This window comes from Astyanax mexicanus, chromosome 18, assembly GCF_023375975.1.
Source record: "Astyanax mexicanus isolate ESR-SI-001 chromosome 18, AstMex3_surface, whole genome shotgun sequence".
NCBI lineage: Eukaryota > Metazoa > Chordata > Actinopteri > Characiformes > Acestrorhamphidae > Astyanax > Astyanax mexicanus.
The window spans coordinates 43,056,796-43,077,810 of NC_064425.1; the positions used below are offsets into that span (position 1 = coordinate 43,056,796).

Here is a 21,015-nt window from a genome sequence, read left to right on the forward strand (position 1 = left end):
AATTATCAGTTATAACACATACGTAGAAATGTACGTAGACCTGTTGTTTGCCAAATAGTGAACCCACAGCCACATAACTGATTATTAATGATTTTTAAAGCATTTACAACCTAATTAGTAACCATTAATAAACTAGTTGTAAACCATTTATAAACCCTTTATAAAGGTAGTCTTATTTTAAAGTGGTACTAAAATCATAAAATCATGAAAATGATCAGAAGTGCCCAAACTTTTTCATATCACTGTCTATATTTAGCTCTCTTGGAAATGAGTGAGCTGGTAGATGGTGCGCTAAACCCACAGGTGAGCAGAAAAAAAAGAACTAAACCCTCTTCCTCCTCTTCCTCCTCCTCCTCTTTGATCATATGATGAAGGGGAGGAGTCACAGGAGAAATGAAACTAGGGCTTTTGTCCACAATCTGACAGCAATGCAGCCGAAAGCTCAAACAAAAGAGCTGAAAGGCAGGTTCAGAGGCGTCCGTGTGCTGCAGCAGTAAAAGTGGGTGATATTTTTTGTGACTTGTGAAACTAATCGTTGGTATTTTCAGTGAATTTCCTTCTGCTGAGTCATTCTGCACTCTGTACTGTCTCTCTGCTCTGTGCTGCTGCTGGAAACAGATCAGTGTCATGAGTAGTAGCTTTTTTTAAAGTGGCTTTTAAAGGGATTTATCGTCCTGTTATGAGTGATACTGTATGTTACAGGTGCTTAACTTCGCTTATTAATATCCAGGCTCCCACTCAGTTGATCAAACTTTTTGTTTCAATGCTTTTCTGTTTGCACACCGGGGATCAGGAAATGGAGCACCTCTGATTAAGATCTCTGATAGAGATCTTAATCTTCACCAGTAATCTTAAATTTCATTTATAATCTACAGTTGCAAGATAAAGTATGTGACCCTTTTTGGGGACTTTGGGATTATACTTGGATTTCTGCATAAATTACTCATTAAATATGTTCTGATCTTTATCTTCAAGTCGCAACAACAGACAAACACAGTCTGCTTAAACTAAAACCACACAATAAATCAAAATATATGTTTGCATGGTTTTACACAGAGGGGGGGACAGGGCTTGACTGGGGCAAAAAATCGGCCCTGGCATTTTTGGTGTAAAGGAGGAAGAAATATATTTGAAGTCACGGGCCACAGACTCCGTAATAAAACAAATAATGAAATATACCACTTTAAATAATACTTTTTCCTGATTATTTCATTTACACACCATTTTACTTGACTTACTCTCTTTATCTTTGACAGTGTTGTGTAAACTAAGATTTTTCCAATTGATTTTATATTTTTATGATGTCTCTTAATATTAAACTCCTTAATTACGGCAACTTTTAGACTCTTTGGCCCGTTTTTCTGCGTTAGAAATGCGCACCCTCTCCGCTTTTAGACTCTTTGGCCCGTTTTTCTGTGCTAGAAATGCGCACTCTCTCCGCTTTTAGACTCTTTGGCCCGTTTTTCTGCGCTAGAAATGCGCACCCTCTCCGCTTTTAGACTCTTTGGCCCGTTTTCTGCACTAGAAATGCGCACCCTCTCCGCTTTTAGACTCTTTGGCCCGTTTTTCTGTGCTAGAAATGCGCACTCTCTCCGCTTTTAGACTCTTTGGCCCGTTTTCTGCACTAGAAATGCGCACCCTCTCCGCTTTTAGACTCTTTGGCCCGTTTTTCTGTGCTAGAAATGCGCACTCTCTCCGCTTTTAGACTCTTTGGTCCGTTTTTCTGCGCTAGAAATGCGCACCCTCTCCGCTTTTAGACTCTTTGGCCCGTTTTTCTGCGTTAGAAATGCGCACCCTCTCCGCTTTTAGACTCTTTTGCCCCGTTTTTCTCCGTTAGAAATGCGCACTCTCTCCGCTTTTAGATTTTTTGGCCTGTTTTTCTGCGTTAGAAATGCGCACCCTCTCTGCTTTTAGACTCTTTGGCCCGTTTTTCTGTGCTAGAAATGCGCACTCTCTCCGCTTTTAGACTCTTTTGTTCCGTTTTTCTGCACTAGAAATGCGCACTCTCTCTGCTTTTAGACTCTTTGGCCCGTTTTTCTGTGCTATAAATGCGCACTCTCTCCGCTTTTAGACTCTTTGGCCCGTTTTTCTGTGCTAGAAATGCGCACTCTCTCCGCTTTTAGACTCTTTTGTTCTGTTTTTCTGCACTAGAAATGCGCACTCTCTCTGCTTTTAGACTCTTTGGCCCGTTTTTCTGTGCTATAAATGCGCACTCTCTCCGCTTTTAGACTCTTTGGCCCGTTTTTCTGCGCTAGAAATGCGCACTCTCTCCGCTTTTAGACTCTTTGGCCCGTTTTTCTGTGCTATAAATGTGCACTCTCTCTGCTTTTAGACTCTTTGGCCCGTTTCTGACACCTAGCGTTCAAACTTTGAATCTCACATTATAAAAACCTGCTTAACAGCGGGCCAACTTTCATTCTATTTCTAAAATACCTCGTGGGCCGCTCCAAAAAAGCTCTAACTGGACCGAACTGAATTCTAATCAAATACCCCTGCCCTAAACTATTTAAAAATATAAGAGCACTAATTTAGAATTAATCCTTTTCCCCATAAAAAGGGGAGCCAGGGGGAGCACTATGCTACTGGATTTAGTCAATCTAGGGGGAACTTTATTAAGTTTTTCATCCACAGTTTTACAAAGCATGAAGGAAAGTGGCTGTGCCCCTCACCCCGTCCCTGCGTCCGCCAAAACCTCTGATTCTCTGTATTCTGAGTGATCACAGGATTCTTGAGATGAGTCAAAGGCCGAACCAGTTTACTGGCAGTGTGAATCGTAGATAATTAAGCCCTGATGAAACCTCACACCTTTCCTTCCTGACTGAATAAAACCCGGTGTGTGTTTTATTGAAGAAAAGTATGTGAGACGGATGAGACGATGGAAGATTCACACACCCTTCAGGATGAAGATGCATCCACAGGACACAGGTAATTTAATTTGTATTAAATATTTTTAAAAAATATATAGCTTGAATAATCTATTATGCTTATTACGCTTCATAATCATGAAAAAAATACTTTTTTATTCCTCACCCCAAAACCCCATGTTAACATTTATTAAGGCACTAAAATCTCTTGTGCACAGAGACTTGTGCACAGGTAACCAAAACAAATGTTTATTAATTTAAATCATCAAACAGATCATTAATCATCTGCTCGATCAGCTTAACCATAACACTTACACTCACCCTCCGCACTCCATACTGCAGTTTTTTTTTATTTCCATTGCATGGGGAGGATATATTTATATGTATATTTACATGTATATGTATATGAATAGCATGTGTGTAATATTTTATATTTCATATTGACCTTTTCATTTCATAAAAAGTGTTCTAAATCACATTAAATTAGTAAATATTAGCTGTTACTTTGCCTTAATGGCTGTAGTACTAATCTACTATTTTTCCAGTGCAGTGGGCGGGGTCAAGTTACTGTTTCATTGGTTTATAAACTTGTTCATTGGCTGATTCATGCTCTACTCTGATGGACAACAGCTTTTAAATAGTGTTAACAATAAAGACAATACATGATGTCCATTGTAATGGATGCAGAGTCTGAAAGGGTTAAATATATTTGGTGTGTATAGGTTTTATTTAAATAATGCGATATGTGGTTTTAGTTAAAGTGCCTTTTTTTGCAGGATATGTGAGGTTATGTGAACCGGCCTAGTCTCCAAAATTGTGTTTTAGAAATTGGAAAAAAAAAACTAACAAAAAAAAAAAAGGATTCTGATAATAATCATAAATAAATCACATACAGTACTATTGTAATTAATACATTTTTTTATTAAGAGACTAATATATATATTTTTTTAATTTAATTAAAGAATAAAGAATCTAAAACTGATTCTTTACTTATATTTTAGTATCTATAATTGAAAGCTTAGTCTTAATAGATTTACTTCACTGCTGTTTTGCATTTTTATGTAAATTTCTGCAGGGAAGAACCTGGCTCTCCTGTACCGAGCTGTGCATCGATGCGCAGTAACAGCTCAATGAACCGGCCAATCATATTTCAGGGGAAAAACCCATCCATTTTCAGGTAAGTCTGTGCTAATATAGCATAGATATGTAAAGCAGATATACAGAGTCACCTTTTATGAATAGTATTTCTATTTATTCTAATATTAGTATGAGTTTTACTGAATCAATTAACACTTACTGCATTTATAAGGTCATAACTGTGTTGCAAATTAAAAAATATAAAATATGAATAAATAACTGCTATAGACTAAAAATCTCCCCCTGTCATAAATAAACTGTATATCTCAGCTACAACACTAGACTAGTTTATTATAACTGCACCTTTATTCACTCTAAACATTAGAAACTATTGTACAAGACACTCACACACGTCAGATCAAATTTCTTAGTCGATTCTAGACTTCTCTATTACAATTCAACCCTTTTAGAATTATTATTATTATTGTTTACTGAATTTTCTCCAGAAATGGAAAAAAATGTCTTAATATATTTACACCACAGATACCATTAGATGAATAAATAAATGTATGTGTATATATATATATATATATATATATATATATATATATATATATATATATATATATATATATATATATATATATAAATAATAATTATTATTTTATTTATTGATGGAAAAAAGCTATCAAAACAAACCTGTCCCTATGTTAAAAAAGAAATCACCTAAATAGAACCTGTCTGACAACCCCGATAAACACAGATAAAAGATCTCGAAAAAATAACACATAATCTAAAGAAATTCAAAAACAGATAAGAAAACAAAGTCATTGATCATCTATCAGTCTGAAAAAGGTTATAAAGTCATTTCAAAAGCTTTGAGACCCCAGAGAACCACAGTGATTCACTATTATTCACTAATAAAAAAAAAACATGGAACACTGGTGAACCTTCCCAGGAGTGACCGGCCGACCGAACAAAATTACTCCAAAAGGGCATGAAGAACTCATCCAGGAGGTCCATAAAAAAGAACCCAGAACTACATTTAAAGAACTGCAGGATCTCACTAAAGCCTCAGTTAAGATCAGAGTTAATAATTCAATAATAGATTCATAGAATCTTTCAGTTTTTTTCCTATAATAAATCAAATGATTATTTAAAAACTTCTTTTTGTATTTACTCAGGTTATATTAATGACTGTTAATGAGTTGTTTACTAGGCAAGGCAGTTTTATTTGTACAGCATCTGTCTCTTTCACAGTGGTAAAGTGTTACACAAAAAAAAAGAAATCAATTTCTGCAATGAAGATAAATTATTTAAAAAAGAATTTGTTTATAAAACACATTAACAATGAAACTTGCACAAGCCTGACATTAAAATGTCAGAAAAGCTGTTAACCTCTCTCTTCCTCAGGGGACTGTCCCTGTAGTTTAAATGTAGGTCAGATTATAAATCTACATTCATGAACACCAACGAGACCGTGACCCTTCAATTCCCCACATGGGAAAACAATATGTAAACATTCAACTAACATTTAACCACACGTCTATTAAATGCAATTGAAGTGAGGGGAAAAAATAAATTATACTCTAGTGAATGAAACCCAACATCCAGCTCTAACCCAAACTCTAATCTTAACATTTAAGCTTAGGGTTGAGTTTATATTTATATTTAGGTTTAGTTTTAAGGTTTAGGTTAGGGGTAGGTGTAGGGTTTGGTTTGCGATTAAGGTTAGGTTAAGGTTTAAGGTTAAACATTTTATGTTAAGGGTTAGATTTAAATTTAAGATTAAGGTTTTGTTTTACATTTAAGGTTATGGTTAAGTTTAGAGTTAGATTTAAAGTTAAGGTTAGTTTTAGATTTAAGGTTAAGGTTTGGTTGAGGGTTAGATTTAAGGTTATGGTTAAGTTTTTTTTTTTTTAGATTTAAGATTCAGATTTCCTTTAGGGTTAGATTTAAGGTTTAGGTTAGTTTTAGATTTAAGGTTATGGTTAGGTTTAGGGTTAGATTTAAAGTTAAGGTTAGTTTTAGATTTAAGGTTAAGGTTTGGTTTAGGGTTAGATTTAAGTTTTGTTTTAGGTTTAGCGTTAGATTTAAATTTAAGGTTAAGATTAGATTCAGATTTAAGATTCAGATTTCCTTTAGGGTTAGATTTAACGTTTAGGTTAGGTTTAGGATTAGATTTAAATGTAAGGTTAAGGTTTTGTTTTAGATTTAAGGTTATGGTTAGGTTAAGTGTTAGATTTAAGGTTTAGGTTAAGGTTTTGTTTTAGATTTAAGGTTAAGGTTAGGTTTAGGGTTAGATTTAAAATATAGATTAAGGTTAGGTTTATGGTTAAGGTTTAGGTTTAGGTTTAGTTTAGGGTTTAGGTTTAAGATTTATGTTAGATTTTATGTTTAGGTTAAGGTGTAGGTTTAGTTTAAGGTGAGGGGAAGGTTCTTGGGTGAATTCATGTTGAGGTTAGGTTTACATTTAGGGTTAGATTTACATGTTAGGTTTAGATTTAAGGCTTAGTTTAGGGTAAGGTTTAGGTTAAGGTTTTAGGTTGATGGTTGAGGTTAGGCTTATAATTAGGGTAGAGTTTGGTTCTGGAGAATCAGTTTTATTTAATCGAGGGTTAAGTTACATTTAATAGACATTAGTTAAATGTTAGTTCAGCATCTATGGGGCATCTATAATGGACCACTCAAATAACGAGACGCCATTTTTCTTTTTAATTTTAATTAGTTCAGCTGTGTGTCTTTAAAGAGTCGTCAGTCTATGGATTTTCCGCTCTCATTTAAGGACAAACCGTTATCTTCTGGAGAAGAGTAAGAGGAAAAGTTCCAGCCATGCATCATGATTATTTTATTCATGTTTATTGATATCATTAAGTCATACAGTGTCAGAGACCACATAAACACGTTTATTAGACATTAATAACATCTGTTCCCCATGTTCCTACAGACCTGCAGTCCATCAGAACAGACCAGTCCCTTTACCATCCAGCCACGTCTCCATCAAGAGTCATCAATCTATGGATCCTCCAATCACCATTAAAGATAAACCTTTACCTTCTGAATCCAGGTCAGATTTCGGGCCCGATTTTAGTGATCTATATCGCTCTGGTCAATTCCAGATCATGCAGCTGGATTTAGGGCGTGTCTGTGTGTCTTTGGTATCGTGAGGGCAAAAAAACGCTTTGCGCAGCTCGAAACGTGCAAAAGGCATGAACTAATTATCTTAATTAATCATGGGTGTTGTTAATTTTGGACATAAGGTAAAATAAACCAATCAGTGAGTCACCTGCTAATCATTCTCTTTAAGAGGCGGGTGAGCTCTGACTTTGGCGCGTTTGTATCTTAACAGCGCGGCGCTTTTACAGACAGATACTGATCTGCATGTTCACACTGTGAAGATACACCAGCAGCATGTTATTTTATTCTTTATTCTGTTTATTGTTGAGTTAAAATTCAGGTTTGAGCTCTGCAGTTTTATTGCAGGAATATAGGCCCCTAAGACACTTTTAGCAAAAGTAGTTTTATCATAAAAAGCATAGTTTTAGTAAATATAGTGTGAACAGAGTTGAATTGAACACTGTGTTAGATAACATGTGGTCTCACTCACTACAGTGTAAAAAAAACTCTACAACTAGAGTTAATATTTTATAGATAATTCCAGAGGTGGAAAGTAACTAATTACATTTACTCACATTACTGTAATTGAGTAGATTCTATAAGTAATTTGTAATTTAGTTTGTAAAGTAGTTTTTAAATGAGGTATTTTCACTTTTACTCACGTTCATTTTGAAGTCATTTACTTCACTACATTGGAAAACTCCCCGTTACTGAGTAAAAAATAAAATGCTGGGTAAAAAACTAATTGTTTGAATTAAAAAAAAAGTTGAGTTTTGTTCTCCATGGCAGCGCAGCTGAACTTCTCCATGCAGTGTTTATTACGGTTGGCGGGAGAGACGCTGTGTGAATCAGCTGTGCTTGGGGGAACCAGTGTTCTGTCGAGATATGCTACCCATCGATATGTGCTTCTTTACGGGACTGTGCATGCGCCGACCAACAGTTTTTTTTGTATGTTTTCATGTTTTTCATGATAATTCCTTAAGTTTTTATTGGGAACATTAAACAATCTGCTTAAATGTTATAAAAACATGTAAATATCAGTTAAAGCATATCAATGGCAAGTTAAAAAAAAACGGTTTATAGTCTATATATACCTATATGACCTTAACTTTTTAACTTTTTAATAGTACAGAAAAAAAATGGATCATAGAAACCTTTACCACTTGTTCTTGAAAATGTTTTATGGGGTGGTCTGAACAAATACTGCCTGAAAGGTCCAAATTATTTAATTAAATAATTATTTAATTTATGATTTATACTTTTTTACATCAAATAAATAAAAGTAACTATGTAACCTTTACTCAAAGTAAATTTTAAATTCAGTACTTTTTACTTTTCCTCAAGTAGATTTTTAGCAGAATTTATTAGAATTTTAGCAAAGTAAAGGTGCTTTTGCTTAATTACAATTTTTCAGTACTTTTTCCACCTCATTACCCTTTTCCTAACACTCATCAGAGTTAACAGAATTTCAGTGTTCATTTTAATTTAATTAATTTCCTTTTGTATATTCATACTTTTGTTAACTTTGGTTAATTTTAAGCATTTGTTAACTTAAACCCTCTTACTTTTCCAAAACTATAAAAAAAGGACTCCCCCTAGAGTTCAGTAGAGTCCCTTATCCAACTTCCAACCCAACACCAAGAAGGTGAATTATGCTCCACCAGTGGAAGCACCACAACTTAATTCTATTTATTCAAAGAAATTCATATAACAAAGAATAATTGTCGCTGCAGAGCATGCTGGTAGTAGTGCGAAATTAAGAATTGAGCCTATGTCGATACTCCCAGGCAGTTTACTGTAATTTTATCACTGAGATTTTACTGTCTACATTCATGTTTACCTGCTGTTCTATTCTTTTTTTATCAATACTTCTCTACAGGGACTAGATCAGCTGTTTGTGTGTATTTGCAGATCTGTGTCAGCAATGGTTCCATCTTTATGTATCTGTTCCTACAGATCAGTCCCATCAGCTTCCAGCTGCGTGTCTTTGAAGAGTGATAAATCAATAGAGCCACCAATCTCCTTTCCTACCAACCCCAAACCATCTGGACAAGAGTAACAGTTTTATTCCCCAGACTATAAAAACACTTCTGCCTAAATAAGACCTAAAACATCATCCTGGCAAAACAAGCCCAAATCATGATACTACCACCACCACGCTTCACAGATGGGATAATGTTCTCATGCTGGAATGAAGTGTTTTCCTTTTTTGAGTTCTCTTTATCTACTTTTTGGATTTCTAATGATGAAAATGAAAATCTAATAATGTTTTAGGTCAAATTCATGCAGAAATATAGAAAATTCTAAAGGCTTTACAAACTTTGAAGCACCACTGTAGCAGCATAATGCAAAAAGAATATCTAATATGACAGATAAATGGGGGGAATGTGGGAGACAGATATACTGTTATGCTTATATTCATTTTAGATTTAATAAATGTACAATTTAAAATTCTTTCATTTAAATTATTTTTCATATATTGCAAAAAGAAACAGATAACCTATAATTAATCTAGATTATTTTTTTTATCTGATCTTCAGTATCATTTTATATTATATTTATAGAATTTTACCAATATACCAACTTTGGTTTCATATCTTTTTCAGGATGGCTGAGCTGAAACTCGTGGGGAAAACCAAGTCACCAAATATAGTCAAAACTGGAGGCGCTGTGGAACGGAGTATCAGTCTCAGTACTAGAGACTTTCTAAAGTAAGCTTCTGACTATTTCACAACAGAAATCAGTAAAAAGCTTCTAGACCAGCTAAACCATTAAACTAAATCTAATCAATAGGTAAACTGGCCAAGCTGAGTTTATTTTACTATTACTTATATTAAAAAAAAATACAGTAATAAGTGCTGAATGATCTCCCATGCAAAAACATAGTGCATCCGTCAAGAATGAAACGACCTCTATGGGGTGTGCAAAAAAAAAAGGATTTGGGGTTTGAACCTTTTTCCTTTGGCTGTAAAAGTTATTATTTTGTAGATACAAAGGTTTAAATAGAAAGTTTATTGTGTATGTTGTCATTGATACAAATACAAATGATTGAACAAATAAAATAAACTTTTTTTCAGGTTATTGTTGTGTGAAGATGAATCATATAAGAAATATAAATCCAGTCTGAAAGATCGCTTCCAGCGCTTATCTGACCAACTACCAAATAGCGGACAATCGACTCTTCTCGACGATATCTACACGGATCTGTACATTACCGAGGGCGACAGCGGAGAGGTGAATACTGAACATGAGGTGAGGCAGATTGAGATGGCTGCCAGAACGCAGCAGTTGATGGGGGACAAATCGATCAAATGCAACGACATCTTCAAACCCTTACCTGAGCAAGACAAGCTGATCAGAACCGTGCTGACCAAGGGAGTGGCTGGCATTGGAAAAACCGTCTCTGTGCAGAAGTTCATCGTGGACTGGGCTGAGGGGAAAGCAAATCAGGAAGTGCGCTTTATATTTCCACTTCCTTTCAGAGAACTGAACCTGATAAACGACCAGAGCTTCAGTCTGGAAGGTCTTGTTCATCGTTTTATTCCTCAACTGGAAAAGATGCCGTTTATCGACATCGCTGAACACGATATTGTATTTATCTTTGATGGCCTGGATGAATGTCGATCAGTTATGGATTTCAAAAACGACAAGATCATAAACGATGTGACTGATAGGACCACAGTGGACATGCTTCTGTCAAACCTAATCAAGGGTAATCTGCTTCCCAAAGCCAAAATCTGGATTACCTCCAGACCAGCAGCATCCAGTCAGATTCCAGTTGAATTTGTAAGTCAAGTCACAGAGATCCGGGGCTTCAATGACCCTCAGAAAGTGGAATACTTCCAGAAAAGGATCAGAGACCAAAGTCTGGCCAAGAAAACCATTGCACACTTGAAATCGTCTCGGAGCTTGTACATCATGTGTCACATCCCAGTCTTCTGCTGGATTTCAGCCACTGTTCTGGAGAGGATGTTGAGAGAAACCGAAGACGCTGCGATTCCCAAAACCCTGACCCAAATGTACACGCACTTCCTCATCATCCAAACAAGCATCCGAAAGGAGAAGTACTCACCGAGCGAAGACAAAGAAATCGACAAAGAGATGATCCTCAAACTCGGACATCTCGCCTTCAGACAGCTGATCAAAGGGAACCTGATCTTCTACGAAGAAGACTTGAGAGATTGCGCCATTGACGTCGAGGATGCCGTTGTGTACTCAGGAGTTTGCACGCAGATCTTCAGAGAAGAGTTTGAACTGCATCTCAGAAGGGAAAAGGTGTTCTGCTTCGTTCACTTGAGCATCCAGGAACATCTTGCAGCTTTGTACGTCTACATATCCTTCAGTGAAGGCGAGCAAACCGTGCTCAACCTGTGGAACCCAACAAAGATTGCGGCTGCATTTCCATGTCTTTCCATCTATGACCTTCATCAGAGCGCAGTGGACAAAGCCTTAAAAAGCACAAATGGTCAGTTCGATCTGTTCCTCCGATTCCTTCTTGGCCTCTCCTTGGAAAACAACCTTGCTCTCCTACAAGTTCTGCTGCCACGGGTAGCTGCAGGTTGCACCACAAGCGTTGAGAAAACGATCGATTACATCAAGATCCGGCTCAGGATGACCCTTCCTCCAGAGAAGTACATTAACCTCTTTCACTGCCTGAACGAGCTGAACGACTCCTCCCTGCAGGACGAGATCCAGACCTTGCTTGGTTCTGGACGCCTGTCGAAGACCAAACTCTCTCCGGCGCAGTGGTCAGCTTTGGTTTTCGTGTTGCTGAACTCGGACAGGGAGCTGAGTGTCTTTGACCTGAGGAAATACAGCCTGAGCAATGCAGACGAATGTCTCTACAGGATGCTACCTGTTGTAGAAGCCTCAAAAACAGCTGAGTAAGTATTAAGTATCTGTGCAGTATCTTATATTGAAAACTTACTTTCAAAATGTGAAACTCATATATTATATATAGATGTATTGTTTCTTTTATTGTTGATTATTATGGCTTACAGCCAATGAAAACCCAAAAATCAGTGTCTCAGAAAATTAGAATATTATATAATAAGACCAATTTACTTTTTTTGGCAGTGTGGGCAGTGTGGGCAGTGTGCCAAGTCCTGCTGGAAAATGAAATATGCATCTCCAGTTAGAAGCCAGCAGAGGGAAGCTGTAATATATGAAGTGCTGTAAGGTTTTGTGGGAAAACAAAACTGCACTGACTTTAGACTTGATAATAAAACACAGTGGATCGACACCAGCAGATATCATACATGTCTCTTTATCCAAACCATCACTGATTGGTGGAATCTTCATACTAGACCTCGAGCAGTTTGGACTGTGTGTCTCTGCACTCTTCCTCCAGACTCTGCTCCCTTGATTTCCTTTAAACGAAATGTAAAATTTACTGATGATCAGTGATGGTTTAGAGAGACATGTCTGATATCTGCTGGTGTTGATCCACTGTGTTTTATTATCAAGTCTAAAGTCAGTGCAGTTTTGTTTTCCCACAAAATCTTACAGCACTTCATATCTTACAGCTTCCCTCTGCTACTGACAACTTTTATGGAGATGCAGATTTCATTTTCCAGCAGGATTTGGCACACTGCCCACATTGCAAAAAGTACCAATTGGTCTTATACAATGTTGTAATTTTAAATAGGCTGTAATTGCAGTGCAAGGTATTGATAAAGGGGAGCTGAATACGTCTTGCATGGCATACTTTCCAGATTTTTATGTAGAATAGTTAGATAAATGACTATACATCTACAATACCCATTACCAACACTCATTACAATACCCCAGCCAACTGTGATGTGGTTACTGTGTGCAGCATGTAGGTCAGTGGGAGGGGACTTTTCAGCATTGTGGACTGTTGACTAGAACATGGTATAAGTGATGTAATGCAGTGTATTCATGTATGATTCACCTTCCAGGGTTCGACAGTGCAACCTCTCAGTTAAAGGTTTCCAGTCCCTGGCCTCAGCGCTCAGCTCAAAATCATCAAATCTCAGAGAACTGAAGCTCAGCGGCACTAAAATGCACGGGTCCACCATAAAAAACCTCTCTGAAGGACTGAAGAACCTGCACTGTAAACTGGAGATACTGGAGTAAGATATCTGAGTTATTAGGAATGAATGCACTTTATAAAGTGATTTAGTGTTTTAGTCAGCAGAACTTACAGTATATTATGAAGTTGAGTGAACTTACCGGCCAGTACAACTCAATAAAATGAGTTCAAAGAACTTCAACCTGAAAAATAAAAAATAAAAATTGTTGAGCCAATGAAAAAATGTGTTTCGAACCAAGTTTTAGTACTGTATACTAGACGTATTGGCAGTTCTATAAAAAAATATGCTAAATATATTGAGAATACCAATATTTATTTAAATATATTAAATAAACTACATTTTAAAGTCCTCAATACTTACTTAAAACTATTGTTGTGTGAACAAAACTCAATAAATAAACTTAAATGATTTAAGTTGTCATCTAGCTTTGACTAAGTTAAGTTGAATAAACTTAAAATTGTATATATTTACAAGTTGAATGAACCTAAAATGTTATATATTTACAACTTAACTTAGTCCAATCTAAATGATAACTTGAGTGAGTTAAGTTGAATGAACTTAAAATTGTATATATTTACAACTTAACTGAGTCCAATCTAAATGAAAACTTGACTGAGTTAAGTTGAGCCAATAAATAACTGTTTTTTTTTTCATTTATTAACACATATATGTGGAAATAAATCAATATAAACTACAGCTTAATTAACTTCCCCCTCTATTTGTTTTCCCAGCCTTTCTGAATGTAACATCCAAACAGATGACTGCCGTTTGCTGGCCTCAGCTCTGAACTCGAACCCTCAGCATCTGAAAGAGCTGGACCTGAGCTTTAATCCTATTGGAGATTCTGCGGTGCTGCCGCTCTGTGGAGTTCTGTACAATCCAAAGAGTCCACTGAAGAAACTCAAGTTAGTGCTCAACTGAATTTTTCTTCATATTACTACGTTACTTACATGGTAACACTTTTTATGAATGGTACTGTATGCCTATTACACTCTATAAACATACTCATAAGACATCATAATTATGGCTGTCAACAACCCCGCCCATTGCACAGATTTTTTTCTGGTTTCAATTTGACCCCACTATCAAATATACTTATTTTTGATTGCTTCTAAACTGTTGATAAAGCTCAGTTTAATCTGATATATAAGCCAGAACATATACTGCTGTGTCTGCTGCTCCATGCTGTGTACACACTAAGAGCATGGTATGTGTTGTGTTCACTGCCCCCAGCTGTGCTGTACTTCCCTTAAAAAACACTGTGTTTAAAAGCGCAGTAGCAAATATTCAGCGTTTTGTGTTAAAGCAGCTTCACACTGCGCTACAGATATACATATATACAAACTGGAACGCAGAATATTCTCAATATATTTACTTTCTTACTCTCGTGCAAGACAATGTGCTCGCATGGTTTATTGGTGCGTATTTTGATGCATTTAGGATTAATTAAGTTCTAATTCAAAAATCTTTATCACCAAGCTGAAATGATTACAATAAAGTTCATTTATTATCATGCATTCTTAATGTTGGTTTGTTGGCTTTATATTTCCTCAAACATATAACACATAAGTACGTACTAGCTTTTTAATTAACACCACTAATATAAATATAATTGCATTTTACATGTATTACATTCATTCTTTTATTTACATTAAAATATTTACTATGAACTTTAATAAGAACAAGTGCGATTATCAAGTGCGATCGCTGTTAATCACAAAAAAATGTTGTGATTAATCTGATTTAATTTTAATCAATTGACACCAATTGACCTAATAATAATAATTATGATGCATTCAAAAGACATTATAAACATGGCTTTAAATATTCATATAAGTATTGTGGTGTTGGTATTGTGACATATAACATATATCTTATAAACACAGGTTAAGATATATTATGACGAATGCAATTCATATTGCAGAATAAACATAAACATAATGTGTTATACATGCATGAATTGGTATAGTCATATTAATAACGCTTTATATATTCATTACAAAATGTTATAAGTATGATTATGGCATCTAATAGACATAATATTTATAAAAGTCTTTTTGTTTCTCTCTCACATCAGAGAGTTCTTTGCCATGAGCTGCCATGTTAAATATGCAGTGGTCAGTATGAAAGAACAGCACCCAAACAGTTTAACAGCCTTGCTCCCCATTCACACGTGAGACCTTGTAACTATAAAAAGTCAGCTATTTAGACTTTAATTTTAATAACGAATAAAGCATAAATCTTACAAAATTAGGCTCACGTTTAGAATTGAAGAATTTTAATTATACTATAATTATTTCAGTTAATTATCTTAAACCTGTAATCCCCAGGCTGTATAGCTGTGAGCTAACTCAGAAGAGCTGCGCAGTCCTGTCAGAAGCCCTGGCGACCCACAGTAACTCAAGCTTGACAGAGTTGGATTTGAGTAAAAATGCTCTTCAGGATCACGGAGTAAAGATGCTTTCTGATGCACTGAAGAATCCACACTTTAAGCTTAGGAGTCTGAGGTACGGATCTTGTCTGAAAAGCACATGAACACAAAGCAAAGTTGCACTTAAAGCAATTTACCAGTTAAATTCACTAAGTAAAAATTTACTATGCTAAGAAAATTCAGATAAGGCCATGCCAAACCACAAGGCTAAGTTAAGCAGTTAGCCAGTCTAGACCAAATCAAGACCAAGTCAGATCATACCAAAGGAAGCCAAACCTAACAAAACCAAGGACGAGTAAATACAGGCCATGCCAAACTAAACTGAACATGCCAAACCAAGCCAGGCCATGACAAGCCACTCACCACTGACCCACCATGACTTGCCACAGATCCCTCCCTCAGATAAAGTCTACTAGCTAATCCTGCTGTGTTCTGTTTCTTAGGTTCTTAACCAAAATGAGCAGAATGGCAGACAAGTAGGAGGGAGATGTAGTAGATGTACTTTCTAATAATTCTAGTAGTTAAATTCTAATTCTAATTCCAAACACTGTGGTAAGCACTCTGCATATACATGGTGTGGCCAGCAACAGCTTATTTGCATAAAAGTGACAAAGCTCTTAAAAGCTCTTCAGTCTGAAAGGGACTGAAAATGGTAATAATAGAACTTGTCCAATCCCTTTATATAAAAATAATTCTATGCAAAGAACTTCATGAAGATGTTTTGTATAGCCCATAGAGCTATTGTAACTAGTGTAAAAACGAGGTGTAATATTTAGTATGTTTAATAATGCTAAACAAACAAAAAAAGTTTTCCTGACCGATGTCTTTGTTTCTGTCTGCAGTCTGACGGACTGCGGAATCACAGAGGTTGGCTGTGTTTCTCTGTATTTGGCTTTTCATTCAAACCCTTCTCACCTGATTGAGCTGTGTCTGAACTACAACAGACTCAGAGACTCTGGAGTGAAGGTCATCGCTGATATTTTGAAACAGCCACAATGCAAGCTGGAGAAGCTAAGGTGAAAATGTATTTATCGTATGTATTTATCTGTAATATATAAGACAGGTTCTCATAATATAAATGACTGAAATGGGAGTAACTACTCGATTTATGCACTGCTGTCACCGACAAAACAATGATAAATAATCTTATACCAATATGTACGTCTGCTATTGGCTATGCTACACAACAACTTGCCTTTAGGGCGTATTTTATCGTATGTTTTCAGAAAGAGGGGGGATGCTGCAGAAATGAATTATTGTTGTCCATTCCTTAACTCCTCTGTGATGTGGAGTTGAAATAAGCTTTGATTAGCTTTTAACTTATTTATATGTAATATATAAAACACGTTCTCATAATATAAATGACTGAAATGGGAGTAACTACTCGATTTATGTACTGTTGTGACCTTTAAAACAATGATATTGATAATTAATCTTATAATCCATTTGTATGTTGGCTATTGGCTATGCTACACAACGACTTGCCTAAAGGTGCAAAAAACATCATGCTTCTAATGGGAACTTTGGCTCCTTTTCTGGATATGACTGTTTTTAATCAGTCAGTAGCGCACCTGTGTTTTCTGCCTCCAAAATAGAAACATGCTAGAAATGTACCTGAACACACCTCACTTTCAGACCACCACACTCATCAGTGTAGATTTATTCCTAGACTCTGATACTATTTTAATGGTGTGGGTGCAAAGCGTGAAAATACACTGTTGGCGGGGTGTAAGATAGCAACATACATCGCAACGCACCTTGAGCAGGGTGTATGCTAGGGCTCTTAATGTTTCATACTGAGCCATGTGTCCAGGTCTAACTATCTAACTAACACACACTCCTGTAGTTTGTCACAGTGTGAAATCACAGATGAAGGCTGTGCTGCTCTAGCTTCAGCTCTCAGGCTGAACCCTGAACCACATCTGAGGGAGCTGGAACTGACCAGGAACAAACCAGGAACCTTGGGGAAGAACCAGCTCAGAGCTCTGCAAGAGCATCCAGACTTCCGTCTGGAAAAGTTAAAGTAAGTTGGCTTTTAACGGATTAATCTGGAAACTTTGTCCTAATCATTTACCAGTGTTGGCCCCATGTTCCTGCTATCATTTCCTAATTTTTTACAAAGCCTCGAAATGAATTTGTGGTTTTAAGCATTTTGCTAAGCTTTTTTTTAGTTCTGAAGGTAGATAACTTTTTATTTATATTGATATATGAATTAAATCTCTTTAAAAACTCTTTTTTTGCAGCAATTCATTTTTAAGGGCCAATCCTTAATTCCTCTGTGATGGGAAGCTGAAATTAGCTTTCATTTTATTCATTATTTTCATTCCCTCTTAAATGATCTGCTGTCTGCATCATTTAAGGTGGAACTAGAAAATATAGCTACTAGCTAGCTTGCAAGATGTACTTTTAGAACATTTTTTGAAATGAAAAACTACCATTAAACATTGAAACTACACGTAATGGCTAGTTGTTATTGTAATTGTTAATAACGAAAATTTGGTTTCTCTGGTTGCTTGGGCCTAACACTTCCCCTAATCTACCCCTCCAGCCTCCAGGGCACCCCTACCCCTCGGCGTGCACACACAAAACAGAGGGGTAGGGGTAAGTGGTTGGGTCAAGGGATGAAATGGGATTGAGCCTTGGACTGATAATAGATACTAGTAATTTGATGAGGGATCAAACTGCTATTTCATGTAAAATAAAACAAAAAGTATTGTTGCTAAGGCTTTATTTGATTATTTCTTTGTATGTATTTATTAATGGAACTTCTGAAGATTAAATTTAAACCATAATTCCTGCAAAACTAAAATAAAACTAAAATACTTTTTCCTTATGTTTTTTTTTTCTCTTATCATACTAATGTAGATTTTAGAAGACTAATGCAGATTTGCCTGGAGATTAAAGGTATTCTTACCATCACCAACAAGAAGCTGCCAATGGGAAACACTGTAGATACACTTTATGCACAAAAGAGTTGGGACATCAGCTCATTCGTCATCGATTCATCTGAGATCAGGGGATTTTAAGGGGATTACTAAAGAGTAAAAGAAGAACTGATGCTGCTTTTGTTGGAGTAACTGTCTCTACTGTCCAGGAAACATTGGATAATCAAATCCAATATTCAAAAGTACTGGATGGAGCTCCATTATTCCAGAGATCACAGTTCCACTGCCTTACAGCTCAACATACCTGGGTTTTATATTCTTCTAGCCCACTCCTGGCTTTAGATATGGTTTAAATATGTTCATGTTTATCTGAGAGGCTGAAAATTGCTGTTCAATTTTCAGTGTTTTTTTTCATGCAAATGTATCTTTGCTGTCGTAACGACTGGAAAAGTACACCTTGCATGGCTCAAAAAACACAAACGGCAAGAAAAAGGATGTGTTTTAGACGTCATTCGCCTTTCCCTTTAACAGCCAGGTGAGCTCTGACTTTTGTGAATTGCTATTTTAACAGCGCATCGCTTCTGCACTTCTTGGCAGAGGAAACAGGTTAATTACGGGAACAGCAATGTTGTTTTATTTTGTATTCTGTTCATTGTTAATGTAAAAGTTGGGTTTGTGCACTGTTGCATGTCCTTGTGTGTGTGTAACGAGTGGGGTGTACACGTGGCATGCCTGCATTGCCAAGATAGCAATGAACATCTGACTGTTGACTGTTGTCCGGGTTGTATTTAGTCAGTGGCACGCCTGTGTTTTCCATTGCCAAGATAGCAATACACCAGAAGTTTGCATGAAAGCACCTTACTTCCAGACCACCACACCCTTCAACACAGATATATTCACAAGCACTGTTGCTGTTTAATCAATGTAGGTGCACAGCATGAAATTACACTGTTGACAGGGTGCAAGATAGCAATGAGCATCACGGTGTGCATTGAGCATGGTGTAAAACATGGTAGAAAGTCTCCATGGTGTTCCTTAATCAGTGTCATATGTCTTTTTATGTAGCCTGATTATACACTAAGTGTTTCCTGCTGAATAGAGCTCCAAATGTATGGTTTTCAGGTGATATAACTACAAATACTGCAGTTGTGGTGTAATGGATCAAAAATCTCATGGATCAGATCATTTCATGGATTTTAAAGCACAGATCTGAAATTTTTTAGACCATTGTTTTTTTTATTTGTATGACAAATATTAGTAGTGACTGAGATATTTGATTTGGGGTTTTCCAGCTTCTATTCTCTTATAAACTCCTGCTTGCATAATTCACTTAAAGGGGGCGTGTCTATAGCACTGGACTCCGCCTCTCTCCGCTATGATGTAGTGATGAGTCAAATATGTAACTACTCGTTGTTTTACTGGTTTTCCTGTCATGCTTTCCTGTGGTTAAGGTAACAGAAGTTGTCTTGGATAATTTGACAATTTTAATCTTTTCCAGCTAACAGAGAACATTATAAGAACATTTAGCCACATTTTGAAAAAGGGTTCCAGAAAAGTTTGCCTGTAATAATACAGAAATATTATTATTATTAGGAACGTTATACTTATAACGGTTTCCATCACAATGTTTTTGCAACATTTTTCAGGTTTCATTTTCCAGCAGGACTTAGTACACTTAGAAACTATTTAGTTCAGATTTTAAACATTAACCCTGCTAAAGAAAAACTATATATGTCAAAGTTGGGTTTATTATGGTTTTATTTCTGTTGCATAAATATAAAATATTAGAGGTGTGCCAAAAAATCGATTCACATAAGAATCTTGATTCTCATTTACTACGATTCAGAATCGATTTAAAATGTCCCAAAATCGATTCTGAGGGGCGGGTTTTAGACTGATTTTGGGCTGGGTATTTTTGTTGGACCTGGCAACCCTGGGGATAGGGCTTGTCCCTTCAAACGGAGATCTTCCAGACACACACAGAGCGTAGGTGTTTGAGAATCACCGGTAAGATGGCAGAACAAGCACTATATTACATTAGATTAACGTGTAGTTTCAATGTTTTATGGCAGAATGCTTCATAACAAGCATAAAAAAGATCGCTAGTAGTTAGTTTCAGTAACTGTTAGCTAGCTAACTAGCTAACTTTCCAGTTCCACCTTAAATAACGCTACAGGTGGCAGCGGGCTGCAGCATTTAAGGCGGAACGGAAAAATAACAATAAGCTAATCAGAGCTAATTTCAGCTCCTCATCACAGAGGAATTAAGGAATGGACAATATGAATTAATTTCTCCACCTCCTGCCCCCTTTCTGAAGAAATACAACGGCCTAAAATTAACTAGTTAATCAGCAGCTGCTCCTGAACTTTAGCGCTTCACTGCTATCATCACATCAGCCCAGCAGCGTCACCTACACACCACCGCTAGTAGCCTGGTAATAAAGCAGTGTTATTTATTATTTATTTATTGTTCATTAACGTCATTGTGATATCCCAGTGATTCCTCTGTCACTGAGGACCCACATTCCTGCACATTTTTATTGTTTTTGTAACACATTACTTGCTCCAGGACCAGTGTATATTATG

At 36.3% G+C, this 21,015-nt stretch overlaps 1 protein-coding gene across 3 annotated transcripts; it reads left to right on the forward strand.

Annotated features, from left to right (window-relative positions):
• The first annotated feature begins 377 nt into the window (after window positions 1-377).
• Window positions 378-20,363, forward strand: LOC103030237 (NLR family CARD domain-containing protein 3-like). 3 transcript variants are annotated; one of them, XM_049467245.1, is made up of 13 exons: window positions 378-499; window positions 2,715-2,925; window positions 3,940-4,041; window positions 6,889-7,008; window positions 9,015-9,113; window positions 9,665-9,769; window positions 10,136-11,941; window positions 12,980-13,153; window positions 13,846-14,019; window positions 15,445-15,621; window positions 16,388-16,561; window positions 17,392-17,568; window positions 18,411-20,363. In XM_049467245.1, the coding sequence occupies exons 2-13, from the start codon at window positions 2,876-2,878 to the stop codon at window positions 18,415-18,417; spliced, it is 3,165 nt and encodes a 1,054-aa protein (XP_049323202.1). In that variant the 5' UTR covers window positions 378-499; window positions 2,715-2,875; the 3' UTR covers window positions 18,418-20,363. The 3 variants fall into 3 exon arrangements, with proteins under 3 accessions (XP_049323202.1, XP_049323201.1, XP_049323203.1); XM_049467244.1 differs by having other exon boundaries at window positions 2,851-2,925; XM_049467246.1 differs by lacking the exons at window positions 378-499; window positions 2,715-2,925; window positions 3,940-4,041 and adding an exon at window positions 6,674-6,752.
• Window positions 20,364-21,015: the final 652 nt, after the last annotated feature.

What these genes read in the sequence shown, in the direction of transcription:
- LOC103030237 (XM_049467245.1), top strand. Translation starts at nt 2,876, where the DNA reads ATGGAAGATTCACACACCCTTCAGGATGAAGATGCATCCACAGGACAC. An exon ending in TGTAAACTGGAGATACTGGA is followed by an intron (nt 13,154 to 13,845) that starts GTAAGATATCTG and finishes TTGTTTTCCCAG; the next exon opens with CCTTTCTGAATGTAACATCC. An exon ending in TGCAAGCTGGAGAAGCTAAG is followed by an intron (nt 16,562 to 17,391) that starts GTGAAAATGTAT and finishes ACACTCCTGTAG; the next exon opens with TTTGTCACAGTGTGAAATCA.